Source organism: Apodemus sylvaticus, chromosome 7 (genome assembly GCF_947179515.1).
Source record: "Apodemus sylvaticus chromosome 7, mApoSyl1.1, whole genome shotgun sequence".
NCBI lineage: Eukaryota > Metazoa > Chordata > Mammalia > Rodentia > Muridae > Apodemus > Apodemus sylvaticus.
Window position 1 is genome coordinate 48,994,765 of NC_067478.1, and position 27,375 is coordinate 49,022,139.

General features: G+C 37.4%; 1 protein-coding gene across 1 annotated transcript; it reads left to right on the plus strand.

The window, feature by feature from the left end:
• Tmem30a (transmembrane protein 30A) lies at window positions 1-26,280 on the plus strand. Its single transcript, XM_052187752.1, has 7 exons — window positions 1-565; window positions 14,583-14,690; window positions 18,291-18,398; window positions 20,732-20,819; window positions 22,115-22,264; window positions 23,006-23,215; window positions 25,601-26,280. The coding sequence occupies exons 1-7, from the start codon at window positions 329-331 to the stop codon at window positions 25,792-25,794; spliced, it is 1,095 nt and encodes a 364-aa protein (XP_052043712.1). The 5' UTR covers window positions 1-328; the 3' UTR covers window positions 25,795-26,280.
• Window positions 26,281-27,375: the final 1,095 nt, after the last annotated feature.

Below are 27,375 nucleotides of genomic sequence, written 5' to 3' on the forward strand. Positions count from 1 at the left end.
AAACCCCTCACTTTGTCGTCACAGGGCAGATGATCAGGGTGCGTCCGCCTTTTTCCTCCCCCTTCCATCCTCCTCCCCCTCCCCTCCCCTCGTCCCTCAATCTTCTCCCTATTTCCTCTCTCTCCCTCCCTGGGGCATCTCCTGAAGACTCCCGCTTCCGGTCAGCGGCCGTCCGCAGAAGCGTGTCCCGCCTCTTCCGCCTCCCCGGTGGCGGCGCGGGTGGCGGAGGCAGTAGCGGCAGCGGCGACTGCGCGTCTCCTGTCAGGGTCGGCAGGCAGGTCCCCTGGGCGGCCCAGCTGGACGTGGCCGAGCCGAAGCCCGGGGGCCGATGGCGATGAACTATAGCGCGAAGGATGAGGTGGACGGCGGGCCCACGGGTCCTCCTGGGGGCGCCGCCAAGACCCGGAGGCCGGATAACACGGCCTTCAAACAGCAACGGCTGCCCGCCTGGCAGCCCATCCTCACGGCCGGCACGGTGCTGCCCACCTTCTTCATCATCGGCCTCATCTTCATCCCCATCGGCATCGGCATCTTCGTCACCTCCAACAATATCCGTGAGATCGAGGTGAGGGAGGGGCGTGGCGGTGATCCCCCGGCTCGCCGAAGGTGACAGGCGGGCCCCGCCCTCGGGTGCCTTCTCGGTTTCTTCTTCTGCGGCTTTTCTGAGTTAGCAGTTTTGTGGGCTAGCTTCCTTTTGCTCTCGATTTACCTGGCTGGAAACGGAATGAATAAAGCTAGAATGTCGGGTGGAGGAGACTCATTTTGGAGGCGCTTTGCGTGGGTTTCCCAGAGGTAGAGTGTATGTCTTTTAGGAGGAGAGGAGAAGAGAAAAAGTTAGATTTAGGTGTTTAACACTGATGCAACTCACAGGGACAGACTGTTGTTATTTGGGTGGGCATTATTCCAGGACACCGAGATTTAACAAATTGGTTGGGTGAAGGACCCAGGTGAAGGATCAATACCCGGAGTCATAAAGGTATTGATTCTTCTGTCAAGAAATTAAGTCATACAGGGCACACACAAGCCACTTTCATTTTCTTTGGTAAAAATTAGGTATTTTTAGTTGTTGGCCACGATATAGTTAAAAGCATGAAACTTCAGTTCTGGTTTGTTTTTAGACTGTATTCATTTCTAATTATGCCCCACAGAGGTTCTAGTTCTCCCTGCTTGATTTTTAAAATGTGAATATCAATGACTCCACACGAAATAAGTTGGAATCTAGCAATAAATGATTTCACTGGCATAGTTTTTTTTTTTTTAGTATTCTACATAGACATGATAGAAACACTCTGGGGGGGGATTTTGATTTGTGCTGGTGCAGCAAGCACTCCATCTTTATTCTGTATCAGTAAAGACGTGAGTGCAGAGTGTGAGTACTCTGGCATACAGTATTGAACATCCACAAGCCCTCCTTTATATTTTAGGTGAGTTTTCATTTGAACTGGCAAGAGCAATGTTGAGTAACCTTGCTTTTGTTGTTGTAAACATAATTTTTGTGTACATAATTTAAAAATATTACATAAACGTGATTTAATTGGATGTCCCCAGTCATTTTAGCTAAGGAGTTTTGGTGCCTTTGTCCAGTTTGCTAAAATAAGGTAGTTACATGTTTTTTTTTAACTGCACAGTGCTTCAGTGTTAATGATAGTAAGAATAGTATCTAGAGTGTATTTTTAAAATCTTTTATTAAGAATTATTTTCAGTGTTTTGACTAGAGCAAGTTCACAGCATATGTTTTTGGTATATATTTTTATCTTAGTGTTTTTAGCCTTGTGATAGTGCTCAAATGTAGCCCCAAAAGCTCCAAAATGTAAATGAAGCTCTGGGCCAAACAGGTTGGGCAGGAGAAAAGTTTTGATTTTAGAATATTTTGGATTGCAGACTTGAGATTAGCTATGTTCAACTGGAGAAAACTATACAGATGTTGCAGAATGTTTTGTAAAAAGTTCTGTTCCCTGTCATAGCCAAATTGCAAGCTCTGCAGCTTTAATTAGCTCAGATTTGGGAGGTAATTGGCTTAACTTTCTCTGGAGGTTAGTTTCATCATCTCTAAAATAAATAGAATAATGCATTTCTTCTAAGATTTCACAAATAGAAGCAAAATAGATGTGAGTTAGGACATCAACAGGAGGTGAGAGCGAAGGACCAGCTTGAGGGATGACTAGACTGTTGAAGAGTGTTATGTCCTGATTCCAAAGTGTACGTTCTCACACTATTAAAATCCTTACTGAAATGACAGGAACTATAATGGAATTCCTCCTAAGCATTAGAAATTTCAATCATCATATTTAAACTTAAGATACTAAGATGAAAGCAATGATGATTTAGAATGTGTATGAATATTTACTAAATTGTTGAAAAACTAGTACTGTTTACTACAGTATGAAAAGAATTTTCTTTACAACTTTTGGGTTCTGAAGTAAAGGTTCTATACACTTAGTTATTAATGAAATGGAAATTTCTTGTGCTTAGTGTGGCCCTGAAATTTAGAGTACATTGTAGCTTGCTGGGAGGGGCATGGGAGTTGAGAGCTGGTGTAGAATGAAAGTCCCAACTCTCTAGTTGGTAATGGGCCTGAGTGTTTGTGAGCTGCGGCTAATGCACTAAAGATTTAGAGTGGATGATCCTTAAGATGCCGTTACATTCACTTCTGAGAATCTGTGACTTCCAGTTTAATTTTGTTAATTAAAACAATGCTATGTTCAAAATGCCATAATTGAAAGTAGAAAAAATTAAAATTCAGAGTTACTGGAAATTTTGTATTAACACCAACACATGCAGGTAGAGTGATTAAAATTTGAGTGTTGGATATAGCAAAAGTATTTCAAATTAGGTCTGGATATTAAAAAAAGCCTAGAGAGCTTTTCCAAAAGGGACATAGAAATTTGTATGCTTCTCTCTTCCCTGTGTGCTGGAGATTGACCTCTGGGCTACAAGGAAGTGCTGTACCACTAAGCTCCCTCCCGGCTCCGCCACCTTTGTTAGCTACTAGCTTAGACGGAAAGCCTTTAAGGTTATTAAAAGTAAACAAGAGGAGCAGGAGAGCTGGCTCAGCAGTTAAACATACTGGCTTCTTTTGCAAGAGTGCCCAGGTATGATTTCTAGTACCCACATGGTGGCTTACTACTGTCTTTAAGTACAATTCTAGGTCATCTCATGTCCTCTTGCTGCCTCAGCCGGCATCAGTTACCCATTTAGTCCTCCCACATAACATGGAAGCAGAAGTGGGTGGATCTTTTGAGCCTGGTCTACATAGTGAATCCTAGAATAGGACTTAAAAAGATGATACTGTATCACACAAATAAATATAAAAATAAAGTAAAATGAAAAAATAAAATAAAGGTAAATGGGAAATGAGCAGTTCTCACCCAAACTGATTCCTGCTTTCTTTTTCAACATGGTCTAAGTTTCTTTTTGAAAACCCAGTACTTCACTTGCAGTATAGTTCAGGTTATCAGGGCAGAAGAGATGTTTCACTGGAAGTGTTTCGTTAGAACTTGGAAAGTTTGCTGGGCGGTGGTGGCGCACGCCTGTAATCCCAGCACTCTGGGAGGCAGAGGCAGGCAAATTTCTGAGTTCGAGGTCAGCCTGGTCTACAGAGTGAGTTCCAGGATAGCCAGGGCTATACAGAGAAACCCTGCCTCGAAAAAACCAAGTCCCCTCCCCTCAAAAAACTATTTTATTTTCTATGCTCAGTTATTTTGTCTGGATTATTTCCTGTTTCTGATAAAAATTTGGTATGTTTTTCCTTCTTTCTAGTCGGAATCCTTAGATTGTAAGGTTCTTGAAGGAGATTAAATCTTTGCTCTGCATTCAGTAATCTTTGTTTTTACGTAAATTTAAGCATAGAATCAAGAAAGGATAAGGGTTTGTTTTTAAAGAAATGATTGTTAAAGAGTGTGCATTTTAGGCTAAGAAATGTAATGATTTTAATGCTCAAATGTTTTGCAGTAACAGGGGACCTTTGGCAAAAGCATTGCACAATAGGGCTTTTGTTTCCTGTAAGTACCTGCCTGAGTGGTGGTGTTTTTTTCGGGGGTGGGGGCAAGAACTGAGACTGGTTTTCCAGATGAGCATTTGTGGTTTGGCTAAAAGAAACAATAACTCGAATACCAATTTTATGGGGTATTTCCCTCATTAGTTCTTCTCATAGTGGAGCTATGTTGCTACCAAGAGATTGTATATAACTATTGTGATTATATCTTGAGTTTCATCAGCCAAGAAAGGTGCAAACCTTCTTTTCTTAAAAGGATTAAAAGTCCTCCTTGGCCTCTGCAGCCTAAAATATTTATTTTCTAGCCTTTTATAGAGACAAAACTACCCCTCCTCCCCTGCTTTAGAGTTTTAAAGTAATGTACTGGCAAATTTAGCATGCGCTACCAAAATAGTTGTGTTGAATTACTCAGTCTAAGGACTTCAGAAAATTCTTAAAGTACTTAAAAATGTCCCCTTTAATGTAATCTGATTAGTACTTAAAGTGACCTATCTTATTAGTCAGCATCTTGTTAGATGACCTATTTAGGCATTATATTGATTTTCTTTCAGATAAATCTACATCTAAAAAATAGGAGTTTCCAGCTCTTCTTGTATACAGTGCAGAAGTGCGTGTCCTTCAGATTTGTCTTTATCACCACATTAAATTCAGTTCTTTTCTGAGGAATAGGGAGACTATGGTTTTAGAATTACCAAGAAGAAATGTTACCTTGACTTAGGGGAACATTCATAGTTGTCTGGGAACAAAGATGAGAAATGTAACTTTTCGACTAGTCTCATTATCCATATCTGTCTGTACTGCCTCTGGTGTTTTGTCATTAAGATTTAAGTAGTTAGAAGGGCTTATGCTTACTGTATTCTGAACTATGCCTGATATACTTTTAACATAAAAACATGTTAATTTTCAAAACAGGGGATTTGTGTTCTTACTTCAACTTGGCAGCCTCTTTTCCTTTAACGTTTAGAGAACTATTATTCCCTAGTAAACTTGGTCTTTTGAAAACTAGTGTTACTTCTGTGTGGCAGATTTTATTAGGTCAAGCTCCCCATGTGTTTCATCTGACAAAGGATGTAGTGGTTATTTGATAGTGAAAACTCATACATTGAGTTCTGTTTATCCAGGATTTTTGATTAGTTTTGGGTGTTCTCCATATTCAAAGTACTTCTTTGGGCATAGGAAATTATTGAAAAAGTTCAGTGACAGAACTTTTTTTTCTTCCTTTTTCGAAGAGGGCATTCCTTTCAGGGGACATAGGGTGACTTAAAGTAGTTGGAGATGCAGATGTCACTCAGTGACAGAGTACTTTCCTAGCCCTGTGTTCAATTGCCAGCTCTGGAACAAAAACAAATACGGTGGGCATAGTGATGTATTATGTCCTGAGTTAGGAGGTGGGTACCAGAAGAATCCAGGAGTTCAAGGCCAATCTTAGCTACATAGAGATTTGAAATCATCCTGGCCTGTCTACACCCCCACCCCCTATCCTTGAAAGCAAAACAAAACAAAACAAAACAAAACTAGGTAGGGGAGAAATAAAGAAAAGAAAACTAAACATTGCTATGTGAGTGGCACATGCAGAACGTGCCTGAGTAGTTCAAAAAAGATGTGGTAGAGCATATGTCCTAGTTCTGTTTCCTGTTGTAATAAAACACCTTGACAAATTAGTGGAGAGGGGGGTTATTTTAGTGGAGAGGGGGGTTATTAATGGAGAGGGGGTTATTTTAGTTCACTTCCAGGTTTCAGTCCATATTGCAGGGGAGTCAAGGTGGTAGGAACTTGAAATAGTCGTGTTCACACTCGAGAGAAATGAATCCATACAATGATCGTATTAATCTGCTTTTTCCTTTTTTTATATGATCCAGGGATTATATAAAATCCAGAGATTGATGTTTTAACCTTTAGATCTTTCTGCATCAATGAACATTCTCATTTCATTGAAATGTTCAAGACATTTCTCCACAGACATACCTATAGGGAAACCCAGTCTAGATAACCACTCATTGAGATTCCTTTTCCAAATGGTTCTAGACTACAACACGATAATTAAAACTAACCATCACAACTCTTCCACTTGTCAACCTGATGAATAAAACATTACCTTTAAGCCATAGCATGATAGTCCTTGTCCACCAAGTCTAATATTTACCTCATAATTTAAAAACAGTGCAAATGTAAATTCTCATTTTCTTTAAAATTCTAGTTTTAACAATTTAAAGCTTGGGCTGCAGAGATGGCTCACTGGTTAAGGGCATGGACTGCTCTTCTGAAGGTCCTGAGTTAAATCCCAGCAACCACATGGTGGGTCACAACTCTCTGTAACAAGATCTGATGCCCTCTTTCTGGAGTGTTTGAAGACAGCTACAGTGTACTTACATACAAAAAATAAATCTTTAAACAAAATTTAAAGCTTAAATTGTGAGGTCCTATAAAATAAAAATCAAGTTACATACTACTAGCATATAATAATATAAAGCCAAAGCAAACATGATTATCCCAAAAAAGAAGGACCAGGGGCATAAAACAAAAGCAAAACAAAAATCTGGCAGGAAAACATCAAATAATACAACTGTGTGTCCAGCATTTGGGTGGTGCTTGTAATGTAATTTTTTGGACTCCAAAGCTTTTGAATAGCTTTCTAGTTGGCCTTGGCAGATGCCATAAGGTTCTGGCATCTTCAGTATCCTGGAGTCTCCATTGAAACTCTCTTCAGTTTTTTGCAGCTATATACAGTAGCTTCTCAGGATTTCTCTGAGGGGACTGACACATGTTGTCGCTCTCTTCTTTCCATGACATCATCATCTTGCATTCTCTTATGCCTTCAAAAACTGTTATCACATAGAGTGTGCTTTTTATGTTGCCAGTTTTGCTACCAGTTTCAGATATACTCCAGGTCACCTTGGACCACAGATCTATTAGCTTTTTGTGTTGACCTGGGGAAACACTTTGTTGTTGTCCCAGGGCTGCACAGGAGGGTTTTCTACAGTGGTGCTGATCTCTGTATATTTCACATCTTCATATATATGATGTCTGTGTATATGCATCTTCAGTACCATTTTGAATGCCATCCTGTGTTGAAATTTCCTTTGCCAAACAAATCAGTTCATTATCTTTAAATTAAACTTTAAGTTCTCAGAACTTAGGTAGAAAAAAAAAATCTTGCCCAAAATACCTCATCAATGGCCCCCCGTGCCTGATAGAGTCCTTGTTCCCCTCTGAAGCCTTGTGAGCTGGGCCTCCATTATCCTCAAGTGTCTCATCATTCTTACCCTCTAAGTTTGCATAGAATAGTTCACTAAGCCCTGCTTCTAGCATTCAGCAGCAGGTATGATCACATGGTATATGTCCATTAGGATTTGGTTCAACCATGAGTAGTCAAGATTTTCATTGCATATCAAATGCCTTCAGAAGATAACAAAGTGATTCTGTTTTACAGAGTCCTCTATCTAAAGCTTACTGCTTTGACATCTTTTGTTTGTTTGTTTGTTTTTTGTTTTTTGTTTTTCGAGACAGGTTTTTCCTTATAGCCCTGGCTGTCCTGGAACTCACTCTGTAGACCAGGCTGGCCTCTAACTCAGAAATCCACCTGCCTCTGCCTCCCAGAGTGCTGGGATTATAAGTGTTCGCCACCACCGCCTGGCTCTGCCTTGACATTCTTAGTGATTAATCCTCAAGCTCAAGTTCAGATTGGAGGCCAGACTTCTGGTTACCTTTTCTGGGCATCAGCAGTGTAGATTGAAGGATTAACAAAGGGTTAAAGAAAGGCCTTTTAAAGAAGGTTCTTGGAAACCTCTACACTGCACCGACTCTACTTGGTAGCATAGTTATATTCGCTCCAAGTCACACTGGAAATTTTAGTTTTATTCTATTAAGAAAAGTATCACAAAAAATTGGCATGAGGGCTTGTCAGTAGTTGTCTGGTAAAATGGTACATCAACCAAATGAGAATTGGGTCTTTTAGATGTGATAGTCCAGTGGCTTAGCTATGCAGTTTTATATTGATTTTAGTATTGAATTGAACTTAATAGTAAAATAGATTGTGTTAATTTTTATGTGAAGAGCAAATTAGCTATGTGATTTTGCTAATAAATTAGAAAACTGTGTGTGTATAGATATGATACAAATGCTATAGAAGGAATATTGAAATATTGAGTATCATTACTTAAAAATAATCTTCATCATACACATTTGTTTTGTTTTTTCTTAAAACAACCCACCTTAATTCTGTTTACTATTAAAACTTAACTAATACTTTTTGAGAGTTTACTAATTTTATGTGATTCTACTATTATGTTATTTTGGGTGAGCAATTGAATTTTTGACTTAGTATGTATTTGCTTTCGGTTTATTTATAAAGAAGGGGTTTATATATTAGTTGATAATTTCATCTGTTCTTTTTAAAACATTTTTTAGATTTATTATTTTAATATGTGTGGGTATTTTGCCCCTGTGTTTTATATATATGTCTGTGCACCACTTGCATGCCTTATCTCTGCTATCAGAAGAGGGTATTGGAGTTACAGGGTTGTAAGCCACCATGTGGGCGCTGAGAATCAAACCACGGTCTTTTGTAAGAGCAATAGATACTTTAAGCATTCAGCCATTTCTCCAGCCCAATAGTGTCCATTCTTATTGATCATTAATTTACTTCTTAATTTGTTGCTTCCAAAGTGTGTTAGATGGTAGAAAATGCTCAGGAGAAGAAAGGGCTTAAAGGATAGCTTATAGATTGAAATAGTGCATGGCTAAAACACATTAGTGATTAACTCTGAGTTACCAATAATGCATTGGTGATGCATTAAGGAAAGAAATAAAAGGACTTCTCTTTGGAGTCATTTAATCAAGAGCAAATCCAGGTTTGAGTTCTTTACCTCATGCTTCTGGTGTGCTTTGTTCTCTGTGTGTTGCATGTGTGTGAATCCCTGCCTGCCAGAAGGCTGTCTTGCGAATCTGTCCCTGTGCCGGTATCTGTGTCTGTCCTGAGTGTCTGTTGTAGGACTCTGTGACTGTCTGTGTATCTGTTCCTAACTACAGGCTTTCCCCTGTTTTTGTTCAAAAGCACAGACAGTAATGAGAGATACTTTACAAAAAAATTTAAGAGTTTTACAAGGGCATTAAGTCACTGATTTCAAAAGACTCCCAACTGACCCTGACAATAAACAGTACTACAAATATCATTGTTTATCAAGCAGTATCCAAGTGTTGTGTTCAATATTTATGGTGGATATTCATTTTAGAAGATTGCTTTTAATCTCCATATTTGCTGCTTTCAGCAAATTTTACAGTTGAATTGTTCTAGGTCAGGGCCATGAAAAAGTGCCCATCTTGAGATTACAGCCATCCTTTAGCTTAGACTGTAAAAGTTGATTACAAAGGAAATCTCAGGCAAGTACAGTCGATTGCTACTTTGTTCACTTAAAAATCAGGTTAAACAAACAGACTGAGTACACAGTAGGATAGCTGTCACAGGTGACCTTAAGGTATTTATTAACTCTGGCTGTGAGGTCCCACAAAAGTTTTAGTTTCTTATACAGATGGTTTTTATTATAATGTTTTGCCACAAAGTGGCATGTGTTGGGGAGCCCTAAGTAATGGTGCGGATATTCAAGGGAAGACTACTCCATGCAGAAGTAGAAAGGGGAAGGAAGCAGTGTGCTTAATAGAAAGAGGAAGAAAAAAAGCCATTGTGGCAGAGTGAGAAGGGGCAAATACAGGTCCAAGCTGTACAGTTAGGGTGTAGATTACACGGGCCTGTCTCAGGACACAGGCAAGGTGATGGGAAGCCATTAAACAGCTTTGCATGGCTATGGCATTCCTTACACATAAAAGGTCCATAAACCTGATGCTGTGAAAGAAATCAACGAACTGAAATTAATGAAGGAAAATAGGTTGTTTACAGTGTGAGTGAGAGAAGAGCAAAAATCTAATTCTCCATTATATTATCTTACAGTTTATAGAATGCCACTGGACCGATGAGGACACCTGTCTCTATCTCCCTCTCCTTAAAGCTTATTTGTAGCATTTGGGGAGGGGAAGAAAGGAGGATTCTAGAGTACCTGTGGACCTTCAGTTAAGAGATTTATTAGTCTCACATCAAATCCTATGAGGATTGAGTAGAACTGTAACGCTGTAAGCTTTATTTATATGCAGTCTGTACTACCTGACCCCATCACAGAGACTCTGGATAGGGGAGTTAGTATGTGGCTATAGTCTAGCTGCCTTGGGCTCCACACTGTGGGATTTGTGTGAGGGTAGAGGACTCTTTTTTTGTGAGAACTGTGTGGCCTTTCAGCTTTGCAGCAGCTGTGAGGAAAAAACACTGGGGGTGGAGGGGCTCAGTCTGAGGTTCTTTGGCAGCAGCACCTGGAAGGTTTAGCTTTTCACAGGGATCATTGTTATAAAGTGACATAATGACACTTAACTGTTAAGAGTGACTTGGGCTTGGTATAATATGGAGATTATTGCTGGGGCATAAGAGTACAAGTAGGATATTTGTGGTTGGGAGAAACTATTTCTCACTCTAGATGTATGGGGACCACTCCATTCCGCCCGCTCTCCCCTCCCCCCGCAGCAATTCCACATTTAGATGTATGTACACACCTTATAATGTAAGTCATTTCCGACATTACCTATCCAAACTAGCATCAGATCCAACTGATTAAGGACTAGTTTTATTGTTGTTGGTGCTTAAGAGTTTTTGGTGCAAGGGAATGAACCAAGTGTTGCCCTAATTTAAAATAAGGAAACTAATAATAAACTTTGCAGGGCCACTCTACTTTTAAATTTTGCTTGCATGCATGTCTGTTTACCATATACTTGCCTAGTGCCCACAAAGGTCAGAAGAGGCTCTTGGATCCCTAGAGCTAGAGTTACCAGTGGTTGTGAGCTATTAGTGTTGGTGTTTGGAACTGAAACTGAGTCTCTTGCAAGAGCTCTTTACTGCTGAGCCATCTGTCTCTTCAACCCCCATTCTTTAAGATGGCGTGTATTAAGTTCATATATGGCAGGCAGAGCACGTGACAGCAGTAGTCAGTAAAATGGCACCCCATTTGTTATGACTCACTCACCTTCCATCATGAAAATTCTCCATAATGTAAAGTGTTAATCCTCATTGTTTTGTCTATTTTCCAATGCTGCCTCTTTTTCTGTCTCTTTTTCTGTAATTGATCAGATTCTTATTTCTTCTAAAAAGTACAGATTCTCTGCTATCCAGTTTGGCAGCTTTCTAGTATTAATGAAGTCTGCCTTCTGGCTGAGTAGGCTGACAGTTCCTAGGTAAAGGTGGCTTAGCACAAGGAACATGCTTGAGTCAGAGATCTCGACGTCTAGACTAGCACTTGGGAAAATTTCTGAGTATGTTCTTTTTACATAATGGAAGTAGAAAGGAAAGCTGTCAACTGTTGATGGTATACCATAACATTACTTTATATGGTTCTAGTACTTTGTAGTGTGCCTTGCTCCTATTAAAATTTAAAAGTTAATTATAATAACTTTTAAAAACACTGTTTTCAGAGTTACCTGAAGTTAACAAATGTAACTTTTAATGCAGTTTAAAAGTTATAATCAACAGTTCAAGATGAATGTATTATAGCTATCTACTTTAAGTATTATTTGATATTTAGTAATTATCCTAATAAATGTTTTATTATACTGATATTAAATATTATTTGATTTCCAGTTCCATCAAATTATTTTTCTTTAGTTAAGTGAAGTCTGACTCTTTGCACAAGTTGTGATCAAATTAAAGAAGATGATTTGAGAAGTTTCTATTTATATTTCTTAGATAAGTCTTAGGAAAAAGAAATGTAAAATTAAAAATGCAGTTTCTGCCGGGGCGGTGGTGGCACACACCTTTAATCCCAGCACTTGGGAGGCAGAGGCAGGCAGATTTCTGAGTTTGAGGCCAGCCTGGTCTACAGAGTGAGTTCCAGGACAGCCAGGGGCTACACAGAGAAACCCTGTCTCTGAAAAAAAGTGAAAAAACAAACAAACAAACAAACAAAAAACAAAATGGAGTTTCCTTTGTGGTTTATTTTGGCATAAATTTGGTTTGTAAGTGGAATGATATGTGCATACAGGCTTTGTACAAAGTTGTAGCACATAGGTCTAATGAAATTCACGTGTGCCTGTCTTCATTTAATTTCATTTAATTTTTGTTACGTGCTTTGCTTATTGGTGGTACTTGAAGTGAAAAGAAGAAATTTTGTTTTGTTTTGTTTTGTTTTTCTGAGACAGGGTTTCTCTATCTAGCCCTGGCTGTCCTGGAACTCACTCTGTAGACCAGGGTGGCCTCGAACTCAGAAACCCTCCTGCTTCTGCCTCCCAAGTGCTGGGATTACAGGCGTGCGCCACCACTGCCTGGCGAAAAGAAGAAATGAAAGCAAAGTTAACAAATAAGCTGTGAAAGACAGTTAGTTGATAGAACATTATATAACAGCTTGAAGGCACCAAACATTAAGTAATTGCAGGTTTTAAAAAATTACCTTGCTGTTACAATTTAGGTAGTAGTTCTGTTTTCTAGGTACAGATTTTAATTTAAAAGTTTCTGGGGCTGGAGAGATAGCTCAGTAGTTAAGAGCACCTTCTGCTCTCCAGAGGTCCTGAGTTCAATTCCTAGCAACCACATGGTGGCTCACAGCCATCTGTAGTGGGGTCTGGTGCCCTCTTCTGGTGTGTCTGAAGAGAACAATGGTGGTGTATTCATATGCATAACATAAATAAATAAGTCTTTATAAAAAATGTCTCAGTTATAAAGATATAAAGATATTAATACTATGATTATTAATATTAGTATTTCTCAGTTATTAAATATTTTTAATACATAAGACTGTGTACCATAAAACTCTTATTTATCAAGAGATTTAGTCACAGATTGGTGGAAACTAATTTAAATCTCTGATAATTGTTACCTAAAAGAACACTTAAAATATAAAATTGAAACAGTCTGATAAAAATGAGCTCAAGACCTGATTAGATACCTCCTCAAAGAAGATGTAAAGGGCTTTAAGCACATGGTGGAGCTGCTGGAACAAAGTACTATAGACCAGTAACATAAGTGACAGATAGTGGCTAGGCATGGCACATGCCTTTGGGCTAGCACTCTGGAAGGAGAGGCAAGAGGATCTTTGGGTTCAAGATAGGCCTTGTCTTTTAGTCGGTGAATAAATAAACTATAGTGCATTACACTCTGGAAAGATATAGAGGAAACTTAAGTGTAGGTCACAACCAAGTGAAATAAGCCAATATGAAAAGGCTACCTATAGTATGTCTCCAACTTTGGAAAAGACAAAACTATGAGGACAGTGAAAAGTCAGTGCTTAACTGTGATTTAATACCAAAGATGAATAGTAAAAGAAAGATAAAGGATTTTTTTAAAGCCAGTTAAGGTATTTTATAGTATAATGGTAGGTTATATATCATTATACATTGTTTAAACCTATAGAATTTTCAACCAAGAGTGAACCTGAAACTAACCTTTAGGTGATGATAATGTCAGTGTTCATGTACTGTTGTAATAGACCACTTTGGGGGGAAATGTTGATTGAGGAGTAGTTACCTGACCAAAAAAACTCAAGGAAGAAAATATTTATTCATGTTGGTTTACAGCTTCAGACATTCAGCTCATAGCTTGTTTTTTTCTGTGTCTGAAACAAGACAGCATCATGGTAGCAGACACTGTAGCAGAAGGTACTCCCATGGTGAGCAGGAGGAGATTTGCAGGGATAAGATGCTACCAAGGACCGTATGCCCCAGAAATGTGCCTCTGTCCAGGTCCATTTCTCAATTTCCAGAACGTCACAAAATAGCATCACCAGCTAGGAGCAAAATCCCAACATGTGTATTCTTTTGAAGAGACACTTAACTATCCGAACTGTAACAACAGGACAGCCCATGCATCTACAGACAGCTCTACTAAAATTCTCTCAAAAAATAAAGTGTGTTTAATTCTTTTTCTTATTTATAATGAAAAAAAAAAAACAAATTTGGGGTGCCACAGCAGGACTTCTGACTTTACATGGTACTGTACAATTCAGTTCTGACAGAGTTAGCATCAGATACCACAGGTTCAAAGCATACTCCCTAGTAATTGGCTTTACTTTAGATAGAGAGTAGTTCCCTAAACTAAGCACACTTCTTGCTTCAAAGTCAGGGGGATCCCAAGATCCTTTCTTCTCCCTGCCTCTCACAAGATAGATCCTCATTTCGGATGCCATATACTGTGGGAAGAGGAAGGTTCTTGAAAGAAACGTAAAGGGGGGGTTGGTCTGAGCACAGCTTCTCCTGCCTTCTCCTGGCGTCTCATTAGTTTAGACCTTATAAGCATTTTCATCTTATACATCCATCCTGCGGTGTTGAGTCTTGTAGTTAACAGTTTTATCCACAAATATTTCTTTGGGTGAAAAAGGAGGACTGTAAAAACAGTGAACAAAGAGGAGTTTCTTTACTATTTAATGGCTCACGCTGGTAAAGTACACAGCAGGAGTTTTGTCTATATTGCTTTGTTGACTTATTTTTCTTTTTAATAGCAGGTTATGCAAGTGCTAGGTTTCTCTTTTCTCCAAGGAACTGCTTGCTTAACCTTTTTCTTTTGCAGATTGATTACACTGGAACAGAACCTTCCAGCCCCTGCAATAAATGTTTATCTCCGAATGTGACATCTTGTGCTTGTATCATTAACTTCACACTGGAGCAGTCGTTTGAGGTCTGTGTTTCAAAGTAATTTGTTAGAAAAGGCATGTTTAAAAATAATAGTACTGGTTTTTTTTTTTTTTTTGTTAATTTATATTGACAGATCAGCTTAGTTTATTGGAATCTATAGGCATTTGAAAATCACTCTTTCTAAGATCATTTGGTTACTGCATCATTAAATTAATTCAATCTAGTGATTAAATGCATTTATTTGAATTCTTTGCCTTTTAGTATTTTGTAGACAAAATTTAAGGCATTTTCATTATTCATGATCCATATTTTAAAGGGCAGGAATCAGTTCTTTGTCAAGTTTATAATTTTCTTGTGCTTGTACTTTAAAATTATTTCTTGGTATTTTGATTTCTCTTTGGATGGTATAAATTCTTAGCCTTTTAAAATTTTCCTTAATTTTTAAAATAACTTTTAATTATAAAAGAAGTTTTTAAGACAACATTGATCATCCCATTAGTTAATTGAATTATTTTTGATGTATGAAACTACTCACAAATCAAACATTTATTAAAACTTTATTAATATTTTATTGTTTGATATTTGGACCCCACCCTGTATGCGCATGTGTATGGATGTGGGTATGTGCATTAATACTGTTCTCTATTTTTTATAAATGAACATATGGGGAAGAATATAAAATTTCAGAATTGGCTTGGATAGAGAGACCAGTTTGTTCTACCCTATACCTGAAAACTGAATTTAAAAATATTCTTCAGGAGCCAGGTGATGGTGGTGGTGCATGCCTTTAGTACCAGGAGACAGGCAGGCAGATCTGTGAGTTTGAGGTTGGCCTGGTCTACAGAGCAAGTTCTAGGACAGCAAGACTACAGAGTGCAAAACAAAAGAAAACAGAAAATAACAAACAAACAAAAAAACCCTTAACAACATTCTTGAGGAAGCAAAGCTGTCAGAATACATACCAAGGTTTGAGTGTCCTCATTAAGATTTTCAGTATGTAGTGATAACTTTAGTAGTGTCTGGTGGATGGAAGCCATCTAGTGGTTATAGATGTTCTTATACTAAGGTAAAGTGCCTTTGGGACTAAGATATGAAAACCGATTTGGGAGAAGACTGAGAAGTATAGTGGTGGGCATACTATAAAGTTTTGGTTCTGTGCAGAACTGAATTGAGAGGGTTTGAACAAGTTAGATGTTCCATTATCTCCTCCCTATTCAAAACATTTACTGTAACTTGGGAGACAGAGATAGGTAGATCTCTGAGTTTGAAGTCAACCTAGTTTATGAAGTTCCAGGACAGCCAGGGCTGTTACACAGAGAAACCATGTCACCAAACAAACAAGCAAGCAAGCAAACAAACCCCTCCCCCCCCCCCCCCCACTTTAGAGCTCCTGTTTAAAGTAGCATTTTGTCATTGTAGGTTTGTTTCTTCACAGATTTTGAGTTGGACTAACACCATTTCAGGGAACTTAAAAATTAATATTATATCAGAATTGATTGAGAGCATCTCTTTTTTTGGTTTACAAATTGAATTTGCTATTACTGTTCCTTTTGTTTGTTAGTTTGTTTTTTGGATTTGGTTTTTTTGAGACAGGGTTTCTCTATATAGCCCTATAGCCCTGGCTGTCCTGGAACTCACTCTAGACCAGGCTGGCCTTGAACTCAGAAATCCACCTGCCTCTGCCTCCCAGAGTGCTAGGATTACAGGCGTACACCACCACTGCCCAGCTGCTATTACTGTTCTTAATTTAGATGCTATTATTTTTTCCTAAACATATTTATCATGGTTTTGTCACACAATTTGATACAATTCACTCAAAAATTTCCATTAACACCTTCTATATAGAATGGAAAAGTTTATTGTTTGCTATTTAACAATCAATATTTTCATTCATTTATTTACATTTTGATGCATGATGTCAGGTTTTCTAGGTTGACCTTAAACTTGCAGTGTAGCTCAGGTTGGTTTGGAATTAATGATCCTTCATCTGTCTCCTGAGTGCTGGGATTATAAGCTTCTGCTACCAAAACCCTTCAGTATTCAGTCTTTAAATGTCTATGAAAGTAGCAAATCAAATAAATCACTTCTGTCTTTAGAATTTCTTTTAATTGAAAATAGAAATATAAAAATAGAGGCTTTAATCAGAAAGCAGAAAATAACATTTTTTAAACCTATAACAGTTCTAGTCAGTTGGTTTAGCACCTTGTAGTTAATTCAGTTTATGTTTATTACTTTTTCCAATTTATTTTGAAGTTACCTCCATTAGAGTACCATTCTATATTATTATAACAGTGTATTTGTGCAACTGCTAATTTACTAATTGCTAACAGCCTATAGTGTCCTGGGGACTGTTGGGGTAGAGGGGCCAGTATAAGATGGAAGGAAGTATCATGAGCAAAGTAAAATATCAGTGCAAAATGTCAGTATGAACTACTTGGTACACTAATGTAAAGTTTAAGAAAGACAGAAGATCTTTTCACAGAATCCTGTGAAATTGTGTATTCTCATTCCACTTATAATTTATTTGGATAGTAAATCAAAAGTTGAATCATTCTTCTGAAAGGTAGATGCTAATGGGATGAAAACCAATTTGAATTAGTAAAACTTTATATTGTAGCTTAGAGCACACTAATATTTTTCAAAATTATTTTTAATGAAAATATTTTGTGTTTTGTAAGTATATATATGTGTGTGCGCGCGCGCACACGTGTGTGTAGTATGAGATGTGCATGTCTTCCTTTGTCACCTCATTTTATGAGACCAGTCTTTCCTTGGACTTGTAGCTTCTCATTTAAGCTAGACTGGCTAGCCAGCGAGCTCCTGGAATCGGCCTGCCTCCTCCCTGGCCACCCTCCACCTCTGGCTTTATAGAGGATTGTTGCCGTGCCTGATCCACACTGAGGTCCTCATGCTCACACAGCAGTTGCTTTGCCTAGTGAGCCATCTCCAGGCTGCACATAATGCTTGATGGATAGTTTAGAAGTTTAAAAAATGGTTGAACTTTATTTACAGTTGCACACTTTATTTTTTGTTTGCTTGCTTATGTTTTGTGGTGTTGGGATTTGAAATCAGGGCTTCATGCATACACATGCCAGGCGAACACTATGACTGAGCTGTACTCCCAGTGCTATTAAGTACTTGGCAAATAGCTTTGCTAAGCCAGTTAATTGAGTGTGCCTTGGACTTAATACTTGATTTGTAGGTGGTGATATTTTCCCCTTCTTTTAAAACTTACCTAAGAATTTAAGAACTTGAGTATAGGGCAGGAGAGATGGTTCAGCAGTGTTAAGAGCACTGACTGTTCTTCCAGTGGTCCTGAGTTCAATTCCCAGCAGCCACATGGTGGCTCACAACCACCATCTATAATAGGATCTGTTGCCCACTTCTGGTGTGTTTGAAGACAGCCACAGTGTACTCGTCATTTAAATAAAATAGTCTTTTTAAAAAAAAAAACAACTAGAGTATAGTTGCTCTACTATGAATTGATTTATATTTAATTGCACAATTTTAGCTGCTACTTAACCTCAGTACTTTTTTATCACAAATTGTAAACCAGTAAAGTATGAATTGCTTACATTTTACATACATATAAAACAAATATTAACTTTTATGTTATGAAGTTTCCCCTTTCTGTTTTCTCTAGGGCAATGTGTTTATGTATTATGGACTGTCTAATTTCTACCAAAATCATCGTCGTTATGTGAAATCTCGAGATGACAGCCAGTTAAATGGAGACCCTAGTGCTTTGCTTGTAAGTGGAATGATGAAATACAGATATGTGGTATCTTTGAAGTAAGAACATGTTGTAAATATTCATTTAGAATTGTTATTATGGACTTAATAATCTTAGAGGAGATTAAAGAATTACTTTAGCCATTTCTAGCTAGTTTTAACAGTGATGTTTAGTTAAAATGCTTTTTCTTGAATGCCCACAAAATAACTTCTCAATTTTACTACTTCCTGTTCATGTCTTAGGAATTTGGCTTCATCTGTTTATAATGGGATTTTGATGAGTCTAGTTTTTTGGATGTGTAAGTGTGTTCTTTGGGGCTCTATTCATTATTCTTATGCTAGGTAGGGATATACAGATGAACTGTTTTTAATTTCTGGAATTAATTAAAAGTTGATGAATAACTGTCCTATTTTTTTTAAACTTTGCACTATGAGAAGACTAAGCAGCATACATTTAAAGCTTTCACAATTCCCAAATCTACTGTATTTGTTATTAGGAGTAGAACTATAGGCTGTTTGTAACAAGTTCCTTTTCTAATGCTTGGCTCTATTCAGGAATCCATGGATGGTATGGTAATTTCCTGACTGTTTAGCTTTCCATAGTAGTATTTAGTACATAAGTATTTTATATCATTTTGTCAATGAGACAAACATTTAAAGACTAGTTTCTCATTTCTCAGACCTTTTGAATTTCTTACAATACAAGAGACCCAGACATGGTAATGCATATCTGTAATCATAGCACTTGGGAGGTGGAGGCCAGGGCCAGTAGAAAAGAATTTTAACATAGAACCATTCAGAAAGAGCTTGAAATTTCTGATGTGATAGCTGAAGTTGGACTGCCTGCATTTCACGTGGTTCCTACTGTGTGTGTGTATGAGAGAGAGAGAGAGAGAGAGAGAGAGAGAGAGAGAGAGAGAGAGAGAGAGAGAGAGAGAGACAGACACAGAGATGTAGACCACCGAGATCCAACTGCCTCTGCCAACTGAGTGATGGAATTAAAGGTGTGCAACACCACCACCTGGCCCCTGGTAACAACTCTTATTTTAGGAATTACCTTACATGATCTTGTAAGGACAAACTGGGATTTCTCCCACCCCCTAGCTCACCTCCATTCCTTCTATCAGCCTGTGTTTGATTCTGGCACCTTGCATGGTTTATGGTACATATTAAATACTGTTTCCTTTGTGTCTTCTATCCCCTCTGGCTCTTACAGTGTTTCTGCCTCCTCTTCCACATAGTTCCCTGAACCCCGAGGGGAGGCTTGACTGAGACGTCCCATTTAGGACTTAGTGTCCCAGGTTCTTGCACTCTCAGCACATTGTTCAGCTGCGGGTCTCTGTATCAGTCCCCATCTGCTGCAGCAGGAAGCCTCTCTGATGATGGCTGATGTGATTCCCAGATACATCCAGCCTTTTTGCTGAAATCAGTTTTCTTCAAAATACTCAGAGTACTGAAGAGATGTTATAAGACCCCATCATGTTTTCCCCCCTCTTTTCTGTGCACATGGCGCTTTTCTCAGTATAAACACTCCAAAGGCAGTCAGTAGTAGAACAGCCCAAGAGGTTAACTAGAGTTTGTGTGTATTGTGTATGTGTATTACATATATAAAGAAACTTTCAAACTGAGATTACCTTGATTTGTTAAATGCTTAAATTAATTACTATGGCTTGCCCGAGTGTTCCAGAAGTGCTAAGGCATATTTTCAGACACATCCTTCAGATGTTCCCTGCCCTTGAACTTCTTTAGTAAGTAATGAGTCCAGACCAAGCCTGAAGGGCTTGCCAACCTTTCTGTCTCTGCTGCTTTGCCAGCCTCCTGCGCAGTGTAAGCATTGGTATAGACCACTATAGATTATTCCTTTCTTCGTTTTTTTAGACATGAAGGTTTAACTCCAAATTATAAAATTTCAAGTGTTAGATGTGTTCATTTTAAAAGTGAGAACAAGTTTATCAAGGGGCTTTTCCAAGAAGCTAGAGTGTCTAGTGTCTTTACTCCCAGGTTACTATGTCCTTTATTGTATATCACAGCTGCATTGGTAACTGGTCATTTAAGTTCTGTCAGTCAGAAATCTTTATGGTTGTGGTTTAAGAAAATCAAAATATTAAGTTGATAAGTTATATATAGCTGTGTACAGATAAACATTTTACTTAAAAGTACTATAATATTAAAGAGTATTTTGAGTATTTAAATGTGTTAGTTTAGAGCTTATTTTCCTTACAGACTCATATACTTTATAAGTGGGGAAAATACAAGGCTAGAATTTTTAATTAGTAATTAGGACTAGCTCATTATTTTTTTTTTCAGAGATCTAGATGATACTTTCTCTTTCTTTTTCCTTTTGAAAACTAGAATCCAAGTAAGGAATGTGAACCTTATCGAAGAAATGAAGACAAACCAATTGCTCCATGTGGAGCCATTGCCAACAGCATGTTTAATGGTATGCTAGACATAAACTAAACGTCCATGCAGATAGATGATTAGCAAACTGTGCAGTTAGGATACCATGTAATTGTCTAGTAATATGAATGGAATTAGGAAATTCACCTTCAAGATAACTACTCAGATAATGAATAGGATCTTAATGCCCTGTGGTTTCCTTTTGAGCATTCTTTTATGAGAATGGAATTCTTCATCTCTGAGAAGAAAGTAGAATTTTCTTCTAATTTCTTATAAGAAGGTAAAAGCCACGGAGTCACTTTCACTGATTTATACCATTTCAGGGGAATTACAGTTGATCATTTAGATATGCAGTGTCTGATAGATACACAGTTTGAGCCACAAATACAATTTCAGATTTTCCAGTACTTATATTAAAAGTCCTCAAAGGAAACAAGTAAAAATAACTTGAATAATTTATTTAATCCAGTGCTCTAAAACCAATGTCATTTAAACATATTGGCACTACTGAAATATTTTTGTGTTTTTACATCAAGTCCCTGATTTCTGTGAATAATACATTCAAAAGGACTTGTTCATTGTACCAATTGTGTTTCCAGAGCTGAGTACCGAGTACAGAAAAATGGATCAGCAGGAGCTTAACCAATGAAACATGAAAGATGTCCTTCCACTTGTATTTAGATTAGTATTCATTTTCAGAGTCTTCTCACATGTCAACTAGTCATTCAGGAAAGTGACCTGAATGTGTAGTAAATAAAGACAAATCTATTTTTGGATATAGAATTCTAAAATTGCAAAAGTTAATTCATGTCTGAATAAAGAGTACCTGTTAACCCTATGCCTTCTCTGTCAACTAGTTTTTGGAAGAAATCCCAGATTCTCATTTCCTTTTTTTCTTTTTTTAAAGATTTATTTATTATTATATTTAAGTACACTCACTGTAGCTATCTTCAGACACTCCAGAAGAGGGCATCAGATCTCATTACGGATGGTTGTGAGCCACCATGTGGTAGCTGGGAGTTGAATTCAGGACCTTTGGAAAAGCAATCAGTGTTCTTGGATTTGGTTTTTTCGAGACAGGGTCTCTCTGTATAGCCCTGGCTGTTCTGGAACTCACTCTGTAGTCCAGGATGGCCTCGAACTCAGAAATCCGCCTGTCTTTGCCTCCCAGAGTGCTGGGATTACAGGCGAGCGCCACCACCGCTCGGCTGCAATCAGTGTTCTTAACCACGGAACCATCTCTCCAGCCCCCCAGGTTCTCATTTCTTAGAGAGTAAATCAGATGCTATGGAATTTTAGTGAATGTTAGTAATGTCTTCCATTTCTTGTGCTTAGATACGTTAGAATTGTTTCTGATTGCCAATGAATCTGATCCCAAGCCTATTCCAATTCCTTTGAAGAAAAAAGGTATTGCTTGGTGGACAGATAAAAATGTGAAATTCAGAAATCCACCTGGAAGAGAAAGCCTCCAAGAAAAGTTTAAAGGTAAAACATGACCAATAGCCCTTCTTGTCTAAAAGCTAGTAGATTTAGCAAGATAACCTAAATTTTGTTTTTTAAGTGTTAAAATGTATTAAAATTATAATGAAAATATGTTCTTTTAATTGTTACTTGAATTTCTCTGGTATTTTCAGCTGTAATCCTTACAAACTATCCCAGAGTTTGTTTTAACAAACTCCTATTTGTAATCCATATATAGTTTTGTTTCTCCACTGCCTTAGTTTCATAATACAATATTTCTTTTTAAAATGTATTTTCACATTTATTTGTTTATTTTGTACACACACACACACACACCATAGTGCATAAATGGAAGTCAGAGAACAATTAGTGGGAACCTGTTCTTTGTTTTTACCATGTGGGTCCTGGGACTGAGCTCAGCTGCTCAGACTTGGTGGCAATGGTCATCCCCTGCTGCATCTCATTGACTCATCTGTTGTGCTGAGGCTGTGTTTTTACATGAATCTGTCCTTTCCTCAGTATCCTTTTTATATTCTCTTGAGATATTAACTGTCTTTTTTTTCTTTTTGTTATAGAGTTGGTTTTTCTTTATATTTTAAATATATCTTTAGGATATGAATATATTTATACCTTTGAATATAAGAAAGTATTCAGATTGTGTTTTGTGCTTTTTCTTTTCCTTTTTTTTTAGTACTGTAAATTTTACTGAATTTATAAAATTGAATATTTTGATTTCCTCTCTCTCTCCCTTCCCAACTTACCAAGATACAACAAAGCCAGTAAACTGGCATAAACCAGTATATGAGCTAGACCCTGATGATGAAAGTAATAATGGATTCATAAATGAAGACTTTATTGTTTGGATGCGTACTGCAGCATTACCTACTTTTCGTAAGTTGTATCGTCTTATAGAGCGGAAAGATGATTTACACCCAACATTACCAGCTGGACAGTACTATTTGAACATCACATACAGTATCCTTTTATTTTTTGGTTATGTGTACACATGGACTTTGAAAAGAGTTTCATGAAATCTTTATGTGAGTTCTGTGACATGTTACCTTATACTCTAGATTCATTTACTTATTTTGTAGTACTGGGTAATAGAATGTAGGGTCTCACACTTTCACTTCTGCATAGATATCAAGCTTTATTTTTTTTTTTAATTTCAAAGATTTTTATCACTATGATGATGATGATATATTTATGGATAATGTATGCACATGTGCCAAGGTACATGTGTAGTGGTAAGAGGACACCACAGAGAGAGAACTTGATTTTCTGTTACCTTTTTATATGGGTTTCAGAAATTGAAGTCATGTCATCAGGTTGCACAGCAAGTGCCTTTACCCACTGAGACATCTTTCTGGTCCAGAAGCAGTCTTTTACAAGAAGGAAATACTGGACAGTTCTTTTTATCCCTTAACAAAGTTCAGTTAATTAAAGTATTTGCCCATCATTTTTATATATACCCTGTGAACATAAAGATTTTCAAATATTAGCATTATAAATATGTGTTGGATCTCTGCACTTTTTATTATCTAAATAATCATAAGTACATTCGTTTTTTGCTTTTTTATTTGTTTGAGACCAGGTCTCATTATGTAGCCCTGGATGGCCTGGAATTTTCTATATTTATGAGAATAGACTGCCCTCAAACTCAAATTTGCCTTCCTATGCCTCAAGTGTGTTTGGATTAAAGGTGTGCACAACCACACCCAGCCCAGGTGGTTTTTGTTTGTTTTTGTTTTCTTTTTTGTTTTGGTGGTGGTTTTGTGTTTTTTCTAGTTTGGGTTGCATAGTAAATAGTTAATAGGCCAGTTTTCAAAATAAAGATTACCTTTGGTTCTTGGGCTCTTGCTTATACAACTGAAAATGGCCTACTAGTGCCTGACTAAAGCAGCAATGGCTTTGAAACTATACCCACCTAGGACTAGTTTTAGATACACAGACTCACTTTCTGTACTGCTGGAAAGACCCACTATTTGAGCGGATAGCCAGAATATAAGGCAGCACTCTAGTTAGCATCTAAAGAGATCCAGCACTGGTGCCTGCCAGTATGTAGCCTAATAAAGAACAAGGGAGAGGAAAGTCTAGCACTGGAAATTCTGTAGATGGCAGGGACTCTGCAGTAGGGTCCCAAGGACAAGAGCACTTCAGGAAGAATGTAGGATATCTAAAAGACTGACAGTTCAACAATACAGAAACCTGGAGGCTTGCAAAACACTGGGAGCTAGCTATAAAAGGTGCAAGATGAGGGGATTAAGAGCAGAATTGAACGGAGTTAAAACAGAAACCTGAAGTTTTAGAAAAAGAAGAGAAAGGAGGAATATAGTTGATTTGATACTGTGTCTGGTCCTTGGAGAGTTAGATTAGTTAGCACTGATTCTTGCTTTAGGTTAAGATTGATTTCAGTAATTAGAACAGAGCCTGCCACACTGCCAGACTGTAGCCCTTTTGAGGAGTTTCAGTTCAGATTTGAGTTTTAGTTTTGACTTCTCTAGTCTTTTCATCATCCTAGAGTGAACCACGTAAATAGTTTATCCAATACTGCTTTCTCCTCGCATCTCCTTACTAGACAGTTTTGAATTCTGCACTATTATCACTTCTTTGAGCATAAATTTAGTTATTGCTCCAAATGAACCAACTAAAACTTGGGCCTCATGCTCTGTCACCCTCTCCCTAGAGTACTCTGTCCTGTAGCTGTGTTAAACATGTTCTTTGAACTGAAGACTTCTGACTCTGGCCTGCTTTCTTTTCACTGTTGCCGTCATTGCTGCTCATCTGCTGTATTTTTCCACATCACATCACCTTGAAGCCTTTAGTCCTTCATGGGTAATACGAGTAAAAGATACTGTATGGAACTGAATTGTATTGTTCTGTTAAGATATTTTGCTTTTACTAGCAACATTATTTTCACTAGATCAAGTCTTGGAATATGTATAGAGGTAGAGTGCCTTGCTATGGGTTCAGTGTCTAGTACTATATAGAAAAAACAATTCTGAAGTAGTTTTTAAAGATGGGGTTTTTTGCAATGCATAGTGGCACATCCCAGCACTGGAGAGGCAAAGGCAGGCCAATCTTTTGTGACCTAAAAGGCCATTCTTGTCTACATAGTTGGTTCTGGGACATTCAGAGCTACATAGCAAGACCTTATTTTAAAAACATAACAAAATATAGTTCTCTCTATTGTCTGTCTGTCTCTATCTGTCTGTCAAGATTCATAATATACAAGCAAGGTACCCACGTATCAGAATTATATAAACAAATTATAAGTAATTAAATTGAATATTAACTTTAAAACTTGTGTTTTAAACATCAAGTAACCACAGACAGAAGGTCTTCCTATACCCTCATCAGATTACCCTGTACATTCTTTTGATGGACGAAAACGGATGATCTTGAGCACGATTTCATGGATGGGAGGAAAGAATCCATTTTTGGGAATTGCTTACATCACTATTGGATCCATCTCCTTCCTTCTGGGAGTTGTACTGCTAGTAATTAATCATAAATATAGAAACAGTAGTAACACTGCTGACATCACCATTTAATTTTATATTCTGAAACCAAATCTACTGCATGTGCATCAAGGCCAGTCCTGTTCAACCTAGCTTTTGAATGCTAATGTCTGGTTAGTATGTCATTTTGAAGTTGGCACATAACTTTAAAAAAAAAACAGCCTTTGTTCTTTGCTTCTTATATATGGATGACTTATGAAAATATATGATGGGTATAAAAATTAGCTATATTGATTATATCAATATTGTAACTGCTAAAATGACATTCTAATGCCTGCTTTTTATTGGGACAGGCCATGTGATGCATAGAGCCTCTTTCATGTGAAATGCGTCTCCTGCTTAAACTGTTGATGCTGTGTTGATAACATTGTATTGACATGATGCTGTATATGTGTGCCTACTGTGTGATGAAAGGGATTATGAGATGTATGAGTGTAATGACTTGCTAACCTTTGAAAATTTGGTTACAGTTCAGATTGAAGAAAGACTAAATATAAATAAAACACTTCATCATTTTCATGTGTCGTGTGTAAAGGCTTAAAGTCCCTCCTTGTTGAGGTGGTCCATATGTTCAGTTTCTTTATGATAATTCTCCAATAATGACTTTGATTTCAGACTTTAGCTTGTCCAGCATAGAAATTAATATCTAAAGATGTCAGGTGGGTCTTGGCTAGAATTAAATTCCTTCTCAAAAGACTAAAATGTTGCCTTCTGGAGTCCCAAGCTACCCGAAGTTGCATTGTGGAGTCCCAAGCTACTTGAAATGCTTATATGTGATCATTTCCCTGGAACCTTACACTTTAGAAGGGAAGAATGAATCTAGGCAAGATGGGACAGCTGCTTGGCAAATCCTCTCCTATGCCCTAACTGTAAACCAGATACAAATGTTCAAAGGAGACTATTATAATTATTTTGGTTTGTAGTGTTAAGATGGTTGCTTCTACCTTGGAAATACCTCAGGCTGTTCTTATTTTTAGCAGGTAAGTGATTTGACTTAGTATTAATATTCCAGAAAAAATTGAAATTCTAATTTCTTCCATATTTCATTAAATTTTTGCATATAGGTCTAACAAATGTGGATATGTATACACATTCTCTTTAATGAAGGTAATATTTTGGTTAGTTTTCCTAAGATATACCTTAAAAGATGTTCTATACATTTCCTACTTAAATTCTGGGAGATTTGGAGTATGTACATGATAAAAAGATTATAATATATCAATTGAAGTTACTTTATTTTCTACTAGAATTATTTTAATAGTCCTTTATTGAATAAGTGCTGTAATTTGCTTGCTATGAGACTTATTCCTGAAGTAAATGTAAATTATTTTTCCACATGCATGAAAATGTATTAATCAGAGTTGTCTCCATTGCATTGAAATTACTTGTTTTTGAACTAAAGTAACTCAATTTATGTAGTAGAATGCTTGTGTTTTCAGACTTTGTAATGATTTCCTTTGGTTATATTTAAAATCAGTCTGGGTAATATATCAGTTTAGATTAATATGTACTTAAAAGAAGAAAAAATTCAATGGTTCATAGAAGAAATGTGCCACACTTAAATAAGCTCTGTATGACATGGAATTCTGTTAAAAGCTTGTAATTCATGGTGGC